General features: G+C 40.0%; 1 protein-coding gene across 1 annotated transcript in view; it reads left to right on the top strand.

The window, feature by feature from the left end:
• LOC126394184 (collagen alpha-1(I) chain-like) overlaps positions 1–19,105 on the top strand; it is a 102,497-nt gene that overhangs the window by 74,537 nt on the left and 8,855 nt on the right. The window contains exons 21-45 of the mRNA XM_050050874.1: positions 1,292–1,336; positions 1,430–1,483; positions 3,018–3,062; positions 5,354–5,407; positions 5,899–5,973; positions 6,831–6,884; positions 9,003–9,047; positions 9,155–9,208; positions 9,348–9,392; positions 10,836–10,889; positions 10,986–11,039; positions 11,251–11,304; positions 11,668–11,721; positions 12,089–12,142; positions 12,726–12,770; positions 12,875–12,919; positions 14,187–14,298; positions 14,425–14,452; positions 14,660–14,713; positions 14,858–14,911; positions 15,990–16,097; positions 16,523–16,559; positions 17,180–17,287; positions 17,395–17,448; positions 18,619–18,672. Coding sequence (XP_049906831.1) covers positions 1,292–1,336; positions 1,430–1,483; positions 3,018–3,062; positions 5,354–5,407; positions 5,899–5,973; positions 6,831–6,884; positions 9,003–9,047; positions 9,155–9,208; positions 9,348–9,392; positions 10,836–10,889; positions 10,986–11,039; positions 11,251–11,304; positions 11,668–11,721; positions 12,089–12,142; positions 12,726–12,770; positions 12,875–12,919; positions 14,187–14,298; positions 14,425–14,452; positions 14,660–14,713; positions 14,858–14,911; positions 15,990–16,097; positions 16,523–16,559; positions 17,180–17,287; positions 17,395–17,448; positions 18,619–18,672 — 1,440 coding nt within the window. The remainder of the gene's footprint in view (positions 1–1,291; positions 1,337–1,429; positions 1,484–3,017; positions 3,063–5,353; positions 5,408–5,898; positions 5,974–6,830; positions 6,885–9,002; positions 9,048–9,154; positions 9,209–9,347; positions 9,393–10,835; positions 10,890–10,985; positions 11,040–11,250; positions 11,305–11,667; positions 11,722–12,088; positions 12,143–12,725; positions 12,771–12,874; positions 12,920–14,186; positions 14,299–14,424; positions 14,453–14,659; positions 14,714–14,857; positions 14,912–15,989; positions 16,098–16,522; positions 16,560–17,179; positions 17,288–17,394; positions 17,449–18,618; positions 18,673–19,105) is intronic.

The following is a 19,105-nucleotide window of genomic DNA, read 5'->3' as shown; positions in this document are numbered from 1 at the left end:
TAAAAACAGAGTTCATATGACGTTTTTCGAAACAACTTTTTATGTCGCGGCTGCAGCACACTTGGATCACTACAGATGAGCAGTATGGAGATACTTTGTGGATTCAATTTTGTGTTCTTGGACGTTAGTCTGGGGCGCCGTCTACCATTAGGTGTGCTCGCTGCTCCACCCGCCGATCTCCGCAAGGGATGTGAGGACTCTAAAACTTCACCAGGGCCTCCGTTGGCATATGGGTGAGTAGATAATGGCTGAATTTTCATTTTTGGGTGCACTATCCCATTAATTCTCACAGGATGTCTATCAGGATGTCCTCTCTCTGATGACATCAATACTTAGGCAATAGAAGTTAAGGGGCCCTGTTCTACAGCTGGCGCACAGCGCAGTGCAACCGCCATTGCTAGTTTCAGACCGATGCAGTTGTCATTTTTTACAGCCAGCGCCTATGTTGTGTAAGTAGCAAATGTCCTTGCGCAAACCTTTGCGTCCATTGGTGTATAGGTCTTAAAGTGAGGTATGGACAGGTCATTGGACATTGTTGGTGTATTGCTATTTTAAGGCAGCAGAAAGCAATTGTGACATTGACCAACAAAAAGCTGGTCTAAAATCAATGGTGCAGTATTTTCCCTTTCCAAAAGTGGTTAGACACATCCTGAATGCACTTGTGCCATTAACTTAAGTGCGCTTTAGTTTGTTTAAACAGAGCCCACGGTCTTCGACAGGAGTCTGATGGATGCACATACACGCACCCACTTTAAGCAAGGGTTGATTCAATTCATACCTTTAACTAGAAACCATCTTAGGATGGGATCACTCCAGCCACGATACAACAAATCACAACTAAAACGAAAGTTAGCCAGGGGCATAAAGTGAGGGAGCCAATGTCCCCTGTCCTGCTTCCTAAGCCCCTTCTTCCAGCATGTATCTTTGAACTCAGTCTTCATTACACACTTGTAAAGTTTTGTGACTGCATCATACACTGTTGCAATGCTGTCGCATTGACAAAATTTGCCAACAGACAGATGAACAGACATATGAACACCTGGCAAACTACCTAAAACAGCTTCTGTGGTAGGTCCTGCTACAATAGGTGTCACCAGGAACGCATTTTGCACACACACAGAAGGTGAAAACAATGCTAGCCGTCATTAAGTTGTTATGGCACACCTTTTATACCTGAGTTTTTCCTTTTTGAAAATTTTCAACTTTATTAAAAATTTAGGCAGTGAATGTAGTCATCTTCAACCTCCTCAACTCATTCTCTAGTTATTATTCTTTTGTTGTTGTTTTTCAGGGTCAGCAAGGTGATGATGGCCCTCCTGGTCCAAAAGGGGATATTGTAAGTTTTAATGTAATAATCTTCAAAGTTGTTTTTTGCCAATAGCCTTATTTGTTATTGTACTGATACAGAGGCCCTTGTTGTCTTTGACAGGGTGAAACAGGGCCCATGGGTCCAAAAGGATCACCTGGCATTGAAGGGCCCATGGTAAATAATATGAATGTATTATCTCTAATGTTAAATTGTTATTTTCAGAGACTAAACTGTGCATGATACATACAGTATATTGCTCACACATCTTCTGTAATTAACTTGCATGTGTTCAACAAGTAAAACCTTGTTCAAGAAAAGTAGCTGCATGAGTAGTTGACCATGTGGACATATGTCACAAAGATGGGGACTTGGCCTTGACTGCTGTGATTTGCTTCAAACTTGACACCATACAAACTAGACTTGACTCAAGACTTAATTATTAGACTTGCATTAAAAAGACTCAAACAGGTCTCAAACATGATTAACATGGCTTTGGAAGTATAATGTTCAAACAACATGTAATTTTAGCAGTCAGCATTCAGAGACTGAAAGGCTGTCTTGCAAGTTTTTTTTAAGAAGACTTGTCATAACTGACTTCTGCTGACTTGAGACCTGACATGGTTTAAGACTTGACTTGGGTGTGTCTCAAGTGACTTGAGACTTGAATTGAGTCTTCCTCTGACAAGATGTGAGACTTGACTTTGACTTATCTTTACTGACTTTAAACACTTGAGACTTGACTTTGACAATGGGAATGAAAGTGTATATAACATTCATAGCTATGCTTTCATAGTGTGTACTCATCTGAAACTGTGTTTTCATTCCCTTAGAATGAGCCATTTATATCCACATACCGTGTGGGTCCTCTCCCATGGAGTCCACCACGTTGTCTCTACGGTAGCCCACTCTGGGCAAACTAAATACTGGCTCTAGATAGGGCCATTCACTTTTTCGTGTTTTTGCATTTTCTGAGAAGATTCAGTTGGTTGCAATCTGCAAACTCACTGCTAGATGCCACTTAATCCTGCACACTGGGCTTTAATCTTGGGATTGTCTCAATTTACTTAAGACCTGACTTAAGTCTTCCTCTGACCTGACTTGAGATGACTTAAGATTTGCTTGGAAAATACTGAAACCTTCCAGAGACTTATCTTGATGGACTTTAAAATTGAGTTTGACTTTCCCCAAATAAAACAACTAGAGTTGTAACTTCAACAGCTCTGAAAGTACTGAATGATTAAGTAACGTTTAGTGAGCACATTAATGAACAATTGGATGTATTTCAATCTTAACTTACGTATTTTGGTCCTTTGAATGAATGAAGAGAATGGAGAGTTATGCTGTGTGAGCTTCTGAAGTGTTATGCTCTCTCTCATGTGGCTCACATCTGAGGCAGCCATCTCTGGTTTAATACACATGAACCTACCCCTCCTGTCTTCTGCTAAGTTGTCAGCTGTTGTCTCCCTTCATTGTTCAAATATGGCTTTGCTCAAAGCGCCATGACAGCTAACATTTAAGAACCAAATGTTAGCTGTTGTCTTGAGCCGTGATAGCAAAGGAAAGCAGCCCCAATTTGAATTCCAATAGCTATAAATGGTGAGCAAGCTATGGTGATGTTAAAGATAGCAGATATTTTCCATTTTTACATTGTTCTGATGCAGGCATGTCCATATTTCAACCTTTCCCTTTGTTCTGTTTGATCTTTTAGGGGATGTCTGGAGGCCCTGGTCCAAGAGGATTCCCAGGTGGCGCAGTAAGCAGCATAGTCTTCTGTTTTCAATTAAATGTCAACATTAACGTTTAGGATTTAGCTCTCTAATTATTGCTTTTTACCGAGACCAGCTGCCTGCAGCTGGAAACAGCATTTATAGGAGCTAAGAAAGGGAACAATAAGCTATAAGAGGCAAATTAGCTCAAGAATTTATTTGTGGTTTGTCTTTATTAGGAACCTCTTTCACATTACACACAATGTCAGTATATTCTGTCTTGATATAGAGTATTGATTAATGTGGCTTAAAGTGAAAGAGTCAGTTGGATTTAATGAACTGGCCTAAAAGTCAGTGACAAAAAGAGAATCACACATGAAATAAACTTAAACCAAATTATGTTCATTGTAAACTCAAGGTAAAATAACAATAATTATGTTAATCAGGTAGGTCAGTAATAAATGCAGCTTATGGATGAGTGTAGGGTGTGAGTGTTGCAAACAAAAACACAAAACCTTAATCAGACCAGCTGGTGGAGGCCTGGGAGGAAGAGGGAAAGAGGTTAAAGCCTGCTACACCTGGTTTTAACATGCATCCTGGGTGATCCTTCATGGATAGCTCTAAGTCTGTCTGTTCACACCTGGCATGAGAATGTTTCTCCATATGCGTCTTGAATGACCACTTATGATTGGATCTCACTTTCCCACTCTATATGTAAAAATCCTGGACATCATTTGTTTGCAAGGACCAAATGTGCTGTTATTTTTTGTTAATCATACACAAGCTAGGAGACTACTTCTTGGGGGGTGGGGGGTGAGCTCTACACCGGGGGACAGCTGGTGAGAGTTAGCCCATACACAATATTATCTAAAGTTTATTAACGTGTTAACGACAGAGTAGAGCCATTTTAGTGTTGGCGTGAGTTAGTTGAGACTGTGCTGCTGTCTCAGCTCTTGCTAACCAGGCAGACATTGACTGACCGTTTTCCAAGAGAAGGGAAGGTCCTTCAGTGCTGCTATTTAACCTGTGTAAGAGGCGGTACACAAACCGCATCTTTAACCGCCTGGAAAATGCGAGGTCAGGCGCTGGGTGCTACTCTTGTGCCTTTTCTGTAACAGCTTTCAGGAGTGTGGTGGCAGGTTGCATCTGAGGTTGCTAAGCAACCTCAACAAGCACCATATCATAACATATGGACCTGAAATCCTGAGTGCAAAGCTGATCTTCTTCCAGGCACTGTTTGTGTGTAAGCCTGTTGTCTGTGGGACAGATGTAAAGCTCTGGCTGCTCTGCACTATAATGATCAACTTCTTCTCCATATTTATCATAGACTGATATTTACAGATAAACGGTAAGATATCTGTCAGCTGTGATGAGCTGATCCTAGTCACATGACATGCGGTGCACGCTGCTGCGTTGCAAAAGTTGAACACTGTTTAAATAGGTGCTCGGGAACGCATGCATCACTCTGGTGTATGAGTGCACCTGACACAAAAAACATGGCATGTGTGTGGCCCCCAACAGAAAGTTTGCTTATCCAGCAGGGAGTCGGATAAGCAAGGACATCAGCTAAGTAGGCGGTTCTTCAGTGTGGCCCAGGACACATGAGCAGGCCTGGAGTGGCTAATCGGGAGGACCGGGACAATTCCTGGTGGGTTGGTCTGACGTTTGGGCCGCGAGGCCAGTGTTCAGTCATGGCGCTGGGTATCACGTATGCTGCTACCGCTGTCCCTGGGCCGCCTCTGCTGGCAGATCCCGGTTCCCCCTCAGGCTGTGTCTCTCCTACTGTTTCCCATGGAGCTCTGCCCCGTTTGAAAGGCGAAGGAAGCCCGTATGTGGAAAGATGTCGCCTCCGACATGTAGAATTAAGCAATATCACACGAGAGGGAGTGATGTTGTACTGTATATCATCACTGCTGTGATTTGTTCATAGGCACAAGGCTGCAGGCCAACATCAGGACCTCTTAATTATAGAAGCGAAACACACATTTCAGGACCACTGACTTGTATCATCAGAACAGACATGTCCTGTGATTTTCAGCCTCCTTTCATATTTAATAGAGGGGGGACAATACTTGACAGTAATATTGTCAGCTGTCAGGATGTGCCTGCTGTAAAGGGTAAATATAATCATAGAGGACTGAAAATCACAAGACATGTCTGTTCTGATTATACAAGTCAGCAGTGTAAAGCTCAAGCATGTGGGGGCCTCCTTTCATATTTAATAGAGGGGGACCGTATCTAAAAGTACAGCTGTCAAGATGAGCTCTACAAGCAACAGGTAGAGAGAGAGACGTCATAAACAATATTAAAAGTAAAATATAATGTCATGTTTGTCTAGGGCTTCAGAGGACTGGATGGTGACAAAGGAGACACTGGACCCAAAGGAGACAGAGTAAGAGGAAGACACATTGGTGATGAAATGTAAAATGAAATTAAATTCATTTGTTCGTGGTTAAACTGAAAAGCATGGTTGCAGTCTGATGTCTAATTTAAAGCATTTCATAGATTAAGCAACTCCTGTAACAAAAGTTGATGAATGAAACCTTGATAACCCTCAAGGTTCCTCGATTCTCAAGAATTAAGATTGTCATGCTAGGGTAAACTTGGATCACCATTAATGGAAGAAGATGGATATCATTAGAGATGCAAAAATATATTTAAGTAGAACAACCTATCTGTAATTCAACATTTAAAAAGTGCACATAGCCATGTGAAACATTTAGAAATTGTTTACTTTTTTTGTTTTGTGTATAATGACAGTGAACAAAAGGAGATAGCCAGTGGCCTCTGTCTTACGTCAGTGATATTAAGACTGCATGCCCCCCAACCCCCATACAACCTCCTTGTAAGGACTAAACATCCTAACCCTCTGCTCCCCTATAGGGCCCACCAGGTGCTGCAGGGATCCACGGTCCTCAGGGAGAGAGGGGTGAACGTGGCACCTCAGGTCTTCCAGGGGTGAGAGGTCAACCTGGGCCCAGAGGAAAACAGGTGCAGCTCAGGATATCATCAGAAATGTCCTGTGTTTTGGTTTAAAACATCCCAACACTGCACTGACACGATTGACAATTGTGTTGCTTTGGCAGAGAAAAATCAGCTTAAGGGTTTCTGTTAGTTTGTCAGTAGAATATAAACTTCCCAAACTAAATGTCAAACCATGTCCTGAGCCCATGAAATCCATTCTTAAAGTAGCTGTGCTATATTTCTTAATTATTTATGGTGACATTTTGATGAGCTATGCCTGTAATTAGTTGTCCTGTTAATTCATAAATTTGGCAGGGCAGCAGCACATCTGTGACTGGTTAACTATATTGTGAAATGTGCTTGAATAGATTCCCATTAATTTAAGATGCACAAAATATTGCAGGTTGAGTTAGACAAAAAAATAACTCAAGGACCACTTGCTAGATTCTGTCTGCAACTTTTAGCAACATCTCATGGCCTCAGTCATCCTTGCCATCTGCTCCTCCCTCTGTATCTCTCCATCTACTGATGAGGGTCATGAGATGGAATGAAGAGCCTCAGAAGAAATTTAGACATTTGATTTAAGACTTCATTTTCTTTTACTTTTTTGACAAACTACTATTTCTGAGGTCCAGAGTGAACCTTCAAGCTCAATAGCAGGTCTAATCTTATTCAAAATAATACATATTAAATTTGTGTAACACTTTTCCTGATAGTGGGCCTATAGTGACTGTATGGAATTTAAAACTGTTTGTTGCCTTATTTTTGCCTGTAAATATACTAAGGACCTTTTATACATATATAGAGCATGTTCCATAATTCTAATGAGATCCTCTGTCATGTCTCCTCAGGGTGAAGATGGGGAGGCTGGTAGTGCTGGAGTGGTTGGGAAACAGGGGCCAAAGGTCAGAGGCTTTTATTGCTGCCTGCTAGTAAAACTAATCAACCAGAGCCGAATCTGTCACAACTTATTGTCTACAAACACTTTTGTTGCATTGCATTACACTCAACATTGGCCAAATAACAAAGTCGATATCATGATATCGTCTGTATAGGAGATACATTTTTAGGCATAATGAGGCTGTTTTGAGAGTGAGAAAGCCATGCAGAATGAAGTGCTTAGTGCCAGATACAATGGACATAGAAAGTTCAGCCAAATGCAGCATAAACAAAAGATTTTACGCTCTCAGTTTTAAACACAACCGACAGATGAAAGTGACAACAAGCTAATATTTTACCATTCATTTGGAGTCATTTTTGTGTTCACCTGATAAATGGAAGTTGGTTGGTCTCTTGCTGGCCAGGTAGTGTTCAGTTGGTTTATCAGAGCTTTTTTACTGAACACTGCTGCCCACTGCTGCCAGTGTTGACGAGAACTCTGAAACTGAATCAAATCAGTAAAGTTGCTCCCCAAAAGATCTGAAAGAAGCTAAAAACTCTGCAGAGCTGAGAGGGACTGCTGAGTTGGGTGATAATTCTCTGTGTGTTCATCATTACATCTGACATCTTACACCTATACTTAGTCATTTGATCCATTTTTAATACAAAATATTGATTAGTGCAGAAGTAAATGTAGGCTATAAATAAGCTTGAAATAGTAGTAAATAAGGTCAGCATAGATAACCTAATCATATTCACAACAATTCTAACTAGATTTTCAAAGTAAATATTAGATTATCCCACTTCTAAATATATAGTTGTTGCAGTGCTTTTACAAAATCTTGATTTGCTTTAAAAAGAGGTGAATAATCTTACTATATAATGACGAAAACGCTGTCTGTGTGTGTGTGTGTGTGTGTGTGTGTGTGTGTGTGTGTGTGTGTGTCTGTTCCACGTCTCCTCACTGACTTGGTCAATCCATGTGAAATTTGGCACAGTGGTAGAGGGTCATGGGAGGATGCAAATGAAGCAATATTACATCAATTGGCCAAAGGGGGGCGCTATAGCAACCGATTGAAATTGCAAACTTTGAATGAGCATATCTCATGCCCCGTATGTCGTAGAGACATGCAACTTTGCACAGAGATGCCTCTCCTCATGAGGAACAAATTTGCCTCAAGAACCCATAACTTCTGGTTATATAGATTTTCCGCCATTTTGAATTTTTTGAAAAACACTTAAAATCGATCTCTTCCTAGGAAGTTTGACCGATCTGCATGAAGCTCAGTGAACATAATCTAGGGACCAATATCTAAAGTTCCCCCTTGGCAAAATTTGGAAAACTTACTAAAACTGAGCTTCTATAAGGCAATGAATATTGCGGAGGGCGTGGCTCATCACATAAAGATGTATAACATCTCAAGGGTTTCACCCATCACCACACAACTTTGTAGGCATATGACCACACATAATCTGAGGGGACCCCTCCATTATTGACCCCATCAAACAAATAGGGGCGCTAGAGAGCTAATTTCTCATCTAGGCCTAACCACCATATTGATTTTTACTGAACTTGGTAGATAGGTAGAACAGGACGCCTCAAGGTGACTGGAGAAATTTAACTCTAATTGGCAACTGGGTGGCGCTATAACAACAGAAAAATGCTTAAAAATGGCTAAAATGTGACCTGTGGCTCCCCCTGTGGTTGAATGTTGTTTTTTTTTCCTAACTTTTGGTATGACTAAGTCATGGTATGGTATGCTGTACATGATCATGGAAACTGTCAGTGTGTCATTCTGTCAGTCAGTCATTCTGTCTGTCCCACGTTTTTCTACTCACTGATGTGGTCAATCTATGTGAAACTGCACATAGGCACTGAGGACTGGCATAGGTAGAAGGTGACAAAGCTACCAATGGGTATGGACTAGTCTTTTATATAATGTAAAGATGAATGTCTGTTTTCATTCATATTCAAGGGCAGCAGAGGCACCCCAGGAAAAAATGGAAATTTAGGACCCAGAGGACTAAAGGTAATCATTACCTGGACTGTAAATCTAAAAATTAATCAATACCAGATTTTTGCTGTGCAGTTATATAACAGTGTTTGTTTTATTTATTGTCTTTTTGTTTGTCTACATTTATAGGGTCGCACAGGACTCCAGGGCCCCTTTGGTCTGCCTGGCATGCCGGTAAGAACAAACACAATATGCTAAAAAATGGCATCTGGTTTTTAGTCTGACGGTCTCCTGTTAACACTAAACAATGTTTGTGTATTTGTTTGTGTGTATTCTTGCAGGGTTTTAGAGGCAGAGTTGGGATTGAGGGACCAGAAGGAAAGCCTGGTACACAGGTTCCCATTTTATAACTTTTCATCTCATATGATTCTGTTTTTGCTGCATTCCTTTCTGTTTGCCAGCTCCATCAAGCCATCTTAGCATTTTGTTTTTAACATTGAGGTACATTTGTAATGTCATATGTTTTAAATGCAGGGCGCTCCTGGTTCTGTTGGATCTCCTGGCCCTAAAGGAGACAGAGTAAGTTGTTTCTGTTTTTTTTAACTCAGTGGGAAGGGACAGATTTGGATGAGAGGATGGAGATAACCCTAACACTAGCTGCTAGCTTGGTTTGCACAGTTCAGTTACAGCTATGATTAACTGTGATTATGCTAATCTATTTTTTGCTAGAGAAAAACAGACTTTAAACCATCAAAACAAAATGTACTACTGAACATCCAACTCCTCAGAGGGTCATTTAGTACAAACACTGAACAGAAGTTTCTCTACGTGACTTAAATGTGACAATTAACTTTCATAAACTGAAAAACAAACTTAAATAGCAACAGGTACGGCTTCACCTATACTCTGTGTATCTGGGTTTACACCATGGTTACATTAATTAACCAATGTTGTTTGCGAGGGAGCGACTTGTCAACAAACAAACATCCACCTGTCACTCAAAGCAGCCACGCCCTTAATTACATATAACTTAAGCCTAAATAACATTTAAATGGGTGAGACATAAAAAAATTCACCCTCTGTACAGTGTTATAAACTGTGAAATTAACTGTAGAAAATGAAACCGTTTTTTCTACCAGGATGTAAACATGTTTATTTCTGCTGTACAGTTGGGCATTTTAACATGGGGGTCTATGGGGATTGTCTCTCTCTTGGAGCCAGCCTCAAGTGGACATTAGAGGAACTGCATTTTCTGGCACCTCAGCATGTTTCATTTTTCAGTCCTGGAGGTGGATGCTTTGTTGGGATGCAACAATGACCTGCAGTGAAGAGACTAGACTGGAAGGTTCCAAGTTTGGTCCCTGTAATCTCCAGTAATTGTCTCAGTGTACTGTGGAGCTTCTAGTTTAGAATGTGGGCAACAATTTTGTCCATGATGGCAGGTCAGGAAGACCTGGATGCTGCTCTGCAGGGCGCTCGATTTGCATGTGGCTGCCACAAGGGAAGTTGAAGAGGGAGGGGCAGGGGCTCGAATCAGATGCAGTTATTGGGCATACAGTGCACTATGAATTGAGAATTGAAAGCCACAGGCCAAATTTAAAAACTGAAATAGAAAAATTATTAAAAGAAATGAAAATATATATATATATATATATATATATATATATATATATATATATAGTCTTGCAGAAAGGACACTTACTTATCTAGACTGTTACTGTTACCCTCTGATATACTTAACACACTGAGAAATAACAACAATAGCACATCACTTCCTGTGTGATGGCTGTGAAACATGCCAGAGAACATACAGTACCAGACAGCAGTTGTAGGTGTGAGTGTAATGTCCCTGTGTACTAACTTCTCAACACAGTTCAAGGTTACTAATTATCTTCTCTCATGATCTAGTGGTTAAAGACATACATGCTCATACTCATTGCAAACAGTTATGCATGTTGAAAGAAATCTCAGTAATCTATGCATTATTGTTTAAGTAGTTCTATGGTCTCTGTTCACCTGAAGGGGGCTCCAGGTGTGGCTGGTGATACAGGGCAGGCAGGTTCTCCAGGAGCTCTGGTAGGCCAATACTTCTTCTAAACACCATATTCTCAAACCGGGGAACTAATGTGAAGTTGTTAACATACTAAAAGTAGTCATTTTTGACTTCAACAGGGCCCCTCAGGAAAGCCAGGCCAAGATGGGATCCCTGGACCAGCTGGTCAGAGAGTAAGCAGATCATACTTTTTTTTTTTTTTTTTTTTTTTTGTTATGATATTCAGCAGTGCATAGGATGTATATGAGGAATATTGTTTTCTTGTGTTGACTCTGTGGCATTTTACTTGAAAGACCACATTAACAAAGAATGAACACAGTAAAGGTTGAATTGAAGTTATTCATGATAAACATATGAATAATTTATTTCAATATCTCTCTTGAGGGCTTCATGGGGAAACCAGGGTTGATGGGCCCCCAGGGACCAGTGGGAATGTATGTAAGTGACAATAACAAAGTGTTAATGTAGCCACTAAGCTGGTTTAATCAGGATGATGGTAGATGGCTTTGTTTTCCCCTTTGATTTTAAAGTCTTTTTTTTTCAGACTGTACTGTGAAAAAGTTTACTCCTTTCTGAATCAACTGAAGTACTTCTGTACTTAGTATTCTAATTTGAGCCAAGTTTTTTGTTCATGTAAAAAATAATTACTTTTTTTATTTGTAATTGGCAAATTGTAACAAAGAAACTGATGCCTAAAATTTTCCATGGCTTTGATTTTTGAATTTGAAATGTGTGAACTACTTTAGTAAATGGTGTAAAATTACATATGACTGAAAACTTAAAGCCTTAACTTCTCCCCAGGGTTACTCTGGATCAGTGGGTCTGACTGGGAGACCAGGCCACATGGGGCAAAGAGTAAGGCATGATCCCTGATCTACATTTTTCAAGTGTAATGACTTAATACGAAGGCTTGAGTCTTGATACAGAAGTTAAATCATATCTTACACACTACAATAATCATCATACTGTAGTAACACACTTAGTGTAAGTTGTGTTATATAGGCTAAAAAACAAACCTCACTTTTACTGATTGGAATACTTTGCACATCAGGCTTAGACCATTAGAAACCCCAAACTAAATTGAATTTAGTATTTTTTTCAGATTGCTGCTTAACTGGAAAATTCAGTTATTAGAATTCTAAACTGGCCAAGCTCTCAGCCAGGTATTATGTTGGTTTTTGTCATTCTAAAATATAATTGCAGTATTTTCTGTTGACTGCAGGGAGATGCTGGTGTCAGAGGGCCTCCTGGCATCCAAGGAAAGACTGGACCTCCAGTAAGTGTGTTTGGTGAAATGTGATGCATTTGGATTTTTTATCCAGATGATGCCCACACAAATAAACACACATGCCCCATTTCTGCAAACCACAGATATGTTTTGGTTGTATGTTATTATGCAGCAGGTACATAAACTTTATGCTTAACCAGGCTGTGGTTAACATTTTGTTAGGTTTAGGCACAAAAAGCACTTTGTTATGGTTAGGAAAAGATCATATTTTGGCTTTAAAAAATAAAATGCTTATGGTAGCACTATCCTGGCAGGAAATCAATGATCTCTTGTGAAAAAAAAATCCAACCACATTTTTGTGGTGGAAGCAGTAATGGGTCACTAAAAAACACCCAGTTTGGTGGCTAACAATCCGCAGGATGGTGCTGTGACGCAGGCTTGCAGGACTCTCGCCAACGTGACATGCCATCCACCTCACAATGACAACGTCGTCTCATGTACTATGTCACTTTAGAAACAGTGATGTGATAAATATGAAATGTACAAATTTAACGATTCTGTAGTTTGTAGAAACGTACAATGCGAACATTTCCTTCTGGTGACTGGGGTGTTATCAAAACATTCTTCTCAGGGTCTGCAGGGCCCCCCTGGTGGTAGAGGGACACAGGGACCACAGGTAAGAACATGTAAACCCTAGAAATGTACTGATGAGACATCATCAATCAACTTAATGTGGGAGGATAACCTGAAGTCATTGTTTTTTTCATCTCTTCCCTTCAGGGCCGTCAAGGAGAGCTGGGGCCCAAAGGCGTCCAGGGACTGCCAGTGAGTAGGTCTTACAAAAACATAGGGTTGTTACAGGCTCAGTATATCAGTTAGGCAGCATGGTGAGATGCTTTCTTTTCTCTCTGCTTCAAACATTTTGGTGTCATTCTGTCTTCTCAGTGTAGCTGCACACTTCCAGAAGCTGTCAACATAGCTGCAAGAAAAAAAAAATTGAATACTAACTAATAATTGAAAAAAGCAGAAATCTAATCACAGTGGGTCCTTTGGCAACGACATAATGCCACACACCCCCTGTACTCCTTAAAGGGATAGTGCACCCAAAAATGAAAATTCGGCCATTATCTACTCACCCTCATGCCGAGGGAGGCTCAGGTGAAGTTTTGGAGTCCTCACATCACTTGCGGAGATCCTAGGGGGGAGTGGGTAGCAGCACAACTCCACCTACAGGCTGACGGCGCGCCAGATTCAAACATCCAAAAACACATAATTGAAACCACAAAATATCTCCATACTGCTCGTCCGTAGTGATCCAAGTGTCCTGAAGCCCCGACATAAAAAGTTGTTTGGAAAAACGTCATTTGAACTCTGTTTTTAGCCTCTTGCGTGAGACCGTGAGACATGGGCGCCGCCTTCATGTGTGTTCACGTGCTTTCGCTGGTCTCATGCGCACACGAGAGCGTGGTCCACAGAGAGACAGTTCAGGATCTTTTCCATAATGTTGTCACACACTCAAGATAACAATCTGAGCCTGTCAGTGGCAAAAGCAAGCACTTTTAGTGGACACACATTGACAGTACACTACTGCCCATTAACGTTACATTGCAGCTTATTTTGTCGCTGCTGCTGCTGTCTCTCAATACTTGATCAATTTCTAAAAAAAATGTCTCTGTTACTCATTTAGACACAAACACATGGGAAAATAGGGTCCAGATTAAAAAAAAAGTTTCCCTTTAACAATTAAACTCATAAAATGAGGCAATCTCAATGCTCAAGGCAGATCCTACAACTTCTGGTGTAGAATCTGCCCTCTGCTGAAAACAGATATTTTAGTGAAATGGAGACATAAATAGAGATACAGACAGTAGATTTGTGTTACACCCCTAGTTCATTCATTTTCTTTAAGGCAAAGTGGGAGCATCAAACTATTCAATCCCAGCATTTAACTGAAAAGTTACACCTGAAATTTGTTCAACATCACATCTTGATGATATACAGTACATTAGTGCACTCTGAGATTTTTGGTAAATCTCACTTCTTGTGATCAGCTCCAGTTTAGTTCTTACATTTATGCTCTAAATGGTTTCAGGGCCCTCCAGGCCAGCCAGGACCAAAAGGCAGTATGGGGAGCCAGGGTCCTCCAGGGAGTCAGGGGCCTCCAGGACCACTGGGGTCAGCTGGACCTAGAGGGTTTCCAGTGAGTGGGTACTTTTTGCCATTCTCTTCATTTCATATTGAGATAAAAGTCAATGATGCAGCCCTAGAAAAAGCAAGTATACTAATCATATTGTAATGCAGTGTATTTTCTTTTCTGTTTTTTTGATCAGGGCCCACCAGGTGTGATTGGACTGATGGGTCAGGCTGGAGAGAAAGGAGATCAGGTAACTGACTTTAGCGTAGTTCTAAAAGACTGAAGACATTGGCCAACAGTAGTAGCTAACTGTAGTTTCAAACTGTGAAATGAGTCCAAGCCTAAAGAGAACCATTCAAGCAATTGAAGTCAGTTTAAGGCATATTATTTTTTGTTTTTATTTACATTTTTTTTTTTTTTTTTTTTTTTAGGGAGCAGTGGGTCCTGCTGGTGATATTGGTGCTCCAGGTCTGGGTGGGCAGCAGGTCAGTTAGCTCACTGATCACTGCACCAATCAGAGTACTATATAATGCATGCAGACAGATATTAAGTGTTATATACTCATTCCAAAATATTGCAATACATTTCCACTATGTTATTGATAAGTATGATTATGCATGTCATGTTAGGGTCCTCATGGGCCTGCTGGTGAAGAAGGGATTCCTGGAACAAAAGGTGACCAGGTCTGTGACATTATTACGGAGCTGATTTTTTTTATTTTTTATTATATCAAACACACACATATTATATCATTACGCATTCATGATATAAATGTTGTATTATGTTGTATGTTGTATGGGGCGGCAGTAGCTCCATAGTCCATAGGGACTTGGGTTGGGAACCGGAGGGTTGCCTGTTCAAGTCCCCGTCCGGACCAAAAATATGGAGCATGGACTGGTAGCTGGAGAGGTGCCAGTTCACCTCCTGGGCACCGCCGAGGTGCCCCTGAGCAAGGCACCGAACCCCCCAACCACTCGGAGCGCCTGTCATGGGCAGCCCACTATGACATCTCTCCACTTAGTGCATGTATAGGTCCAGTTTGTGCATGTGTGTGTTCGGACCTGTGTGTAATTGACAAACAGAGTGAAAAATTGAATTTCCCCTCGGGGATTAATAAAGTGTATAAAATTAAAAATTAAATTAAATTAAATTAAATTAAAAATTATTAAAGACTACCTTAATATAAAGCTGAAAAGCAGTGTTTTACTGTCATCTTTAACTGAAAGTCTGACATGTGCTGCACCTGATTGGACAATGAATTGTATGGTTGTAATTGTGTTCGGGGTCTCATCTGTGGTCCCATACAATGGAATGCCATTTTAGTCAATATAAAATAACTAAATAAGTACATAAATAAATCTGCCTTTGAAATAAATAATTATGGTGATAAAATCCTGAAATAAATACATGAGGCATATAAATACATGTAAAAAAAAACTGACACATAAATGAAAATTAATAAATCATTTTTTATTATTATTATTTTTAAAAGGACTATTTCAAAGAACTGCTTTTATTCATTTCAGGGGGTTTTTACTTCATAAGGAGACTGTCCTCCTCCAAAGTACAACAATAAGAAATTATGACACTTATTTTATGTTTGGTGATAACTGTGATCTCTCGTGGTCATAGTAATTGTTATGGGTGCAAAGCAGGAAATCAGACGACATTCAGCAATACATTCAGCAATGGATTAAATAACTCAGACAATCACAACAGACAGTGTCCAGCAACTGTCAAACACTGTACTATCCTGAACAGGGAGCTCCGGGCCCCCAGGGACAACTGGGACTCAAGGGACCGAATGGAAAGCCAGGACCTCAGGGCTCCCACGGGCTGCAGGGTGAGCCTGGGCAGAGGGGCAAAGAGGTTAGATGTATTGTCATTCTGTGCAACAATTTCATCTAAGGCTATAATTAACGATTATATAGTATAGTTATAGACATAGTTATCAATTAATCTGCTGATTATTTTCTGGTCATAATACATTGGAGAGAGTGAAAATGGTCATCACAACATCCTACAGCCAGGTGTGACTTCATCAAATATCTTGTTTGGACCAAAACCCAGAAATATTCAATCTAAGATAATGCAAGACCAAGATAAGTACCAAATTCTCACATTTGAGCACATGAAACTAAACAAAATTGGCAGTGATTTAAACAATTAATTGACTGTCTGCTATTTAATTTTTTGTTGATCGATAGAATAATTGTTGCAGCTCTAATCTTTTTTAGCTGCTGTTTCTTGTGGACTGCTCCTGATCTTTTTTGTCATTTGGTTTCTACTGGTAGGGAGAAGTTGGAGAGCCTGGAGTTCCTGGGGATCCAGGTGCTAAAGGAGCAAAGGTCATTCCCATTTCAATATTGTATCGTTAGCTACTGTGGTATTTTAGACAAAGACAGGTTATGACTAACTGGATGTGCACATTGATTTATAAATTTAAACAACCTCCAAGTATTACAGGCAGCCTATGTACTGTTAAATATGTATGTAAATATCCCCCTGCCCCATGGAAGTTTTCATGTCTTAGTGCTTTACAATATCAAATGAAAGTAAATTAATGTGACTTTGATCAACAGAAAAAGACCCTGTAACATCAAAGTGAAAACATAATGCTTTTACAATTTATTACAAATATTAAATTTTAAAATACTTGTTTGCTTTGTGCTGATCTTTTTTTTATTTATTTATTTGTCCCCAATTTATTGCAGCCGATTCATTAAAATAATGCACGCATCAGCCCCAATACTGATCCTTAGGATCAGCTCAGAATATCTTTAGTTTATACATTAGTACCCTTCCTCTTTAATACAAGTCTCATAATTAGTTAAATCACTGTATTCAAGGGGTTTTATTTGATTGTACGTAGGTCCAAATTCCAAGGGGGTGAATACCTATTATAGTCATTGAACTGCTCAAGTCAATAAAACATGATGTGTTTTTCACAGGGAGATAAGGGAAATCGTGGCATCTTCGGATCAGAGGGCCTTCCAGGAGTCCTAGGCACACAAGGACGAAGAGGGTCAAAAGGAGAAAAGGGTTATGCCGGCTTAATGGTAAATAAGTCTTAATAACCTTTTAACCATCAGACCACCTGCCTATATCATCATCTGTGTATCTACTGTACAGTGCCTCTCCTCATCACATGTACTTTTATTTTAAGGGTCAAGGGGGCCTGATGGGGAAGATTGGACCATTAGGTTTATTAGGACTACAGGTAAGTTACCCTCTGCCCTCAAGAAAGTAGATATACTTTCTGCTAACACCACTCTGTCTGATCATGGCTTGTAAGCTGCAGTGTAAATTTGTTATCTCTGCCCGGCTTAAGCCTCGAGGGGATCATGCATGTGTGTGTGTGTGTGTGTGTGTGTGTGTGTGTGTGTGTGTGTGTGTGTGTGAGTGTGTGTGAGTGTGAGTGTGAGTGTGTGTATCTTTCTTTCCGCAGCTATTTTAGCAAACTACCGGACCAATCTTCCTAATATTTTGTGTGCACATTTATGAATGTATATTCAAGAATCTCTCTTGGTTGTGGTGATTCACAATTGTTGAAAAACCTGTATGATTGACTGATTATTACCGTAGTACCATAGAGCAAAGGGCATTCCTTGAAATCATTCTGACTAAAAACAAGAAGCCTTTCCTAGTGCTTCCCTTTTCCACCAACATGGAACCAGTTCCATTACGGTTCCTGCATGTAATTTCAAACTGTTGAGAGCATATTGTGTGGGTTAGAAATAGAGGATGAAGAAGTCAAGTGAGAAATAACTGGAAAAATACCTTTTGCAGTGGTCTCATTTATAGTTGTTTCATGCTTGTTTTGGGGTAAAAACAAATATCTGTAATAACAGAACAAAAGCTTTTATCAATGTCATCTGAAATTTTACCATTACTGTTTATTTTTGTTGTGCATTGTGCAACGCTCTCCGTTAATGACACATCCTTAATTACAATGGTTCCACACAAAACTGGTGGAAACAGAGGCTGGTTTGCTAGATACAGCACCAAAGTTCCAAGAATCCTGAACAGAACCGGTTCAAGAACCAGTGCCAATTTGGTGGAAAAGGGGTAAAAGTACACTTTTGCTTTTTCTGGCGTTCACCTGCTGAAGCTCAGTCTGACAGCTGCTGTCAGTCAAACACTGTCATGGCCCTCAAGTCTGCTGAGAGGAAAAGGAACGTTCCTGATTTTTTATTAAAGACCTTTTTTCCTTCGATAATCCAAGAAATATTACATTTTAAAAACACGTTGACGGTATTTTTGACTATAAAGAGGATGACTAAATGTTGTTGTTTTTTAACCTTTATTTTACCTTTATTTTATTTTCAGTTGGACTTCAAATATCAGTGGCTGTTAACTGATAACTGCTGTGAATTTGCATCTTTTTCAGGGTTTTCCAGGTATTTTTGGGATTCCAGGATCTGACGGGCCACCAGGACAGAAGGTACACAGCATGTTCTGTAAAGCTCTATCAGAAAAAAGCTCTGTCAAGAAAAAAAAAAGAAAAAGACTGATGTTGTGTTGAACTGTATTGACTGTGTTTTAAAGGATAGGTTTGGACTTTTTAAAGTTTGCCCTAATACAATACTCATATGCCAAAACTACATAGAGAGAATATACTGTAGGCTGCTTCATTCCTCCTCTTCATATTGGCTATGAAGCCAGCCATTCCTTATCAGACTTGACTGGTAGAGACTCCTGGAAGAGATGCAGGACAAGATACAGTCCTCATTTTGACCAAAAATATATTCCAATGCTAATAATAGGCTTCAACAGTCTGAGTTAGCCAAATCAAGTGTGTATCTTTGTCCTGGCAGTATTGTGTAAGTTTTTTCTTAGCAACTAACCTACATGCAACTGCCAGGAAGTGTCCCTCC

Source organism: Epinephelus moara, chromosome 8 (assembly GCF_006386435.1).
Source record: "Epinephelus moara isolate mb chromosome 8, YSFRI_EMoa_1.0, whole genome shotgun sequence".
Taxonomy (NCBI): domain Eukaryota; kingdom Metazoa; phylum Chordata; class Actinopteri; order Perciformes; family Serranidae; genus Epinephelus; species Epinephelus moara.
Note: the sequence above shows the minus strand (reverse complement) of the source record. Positions and strands in the feature narration are given on the sequence as shown.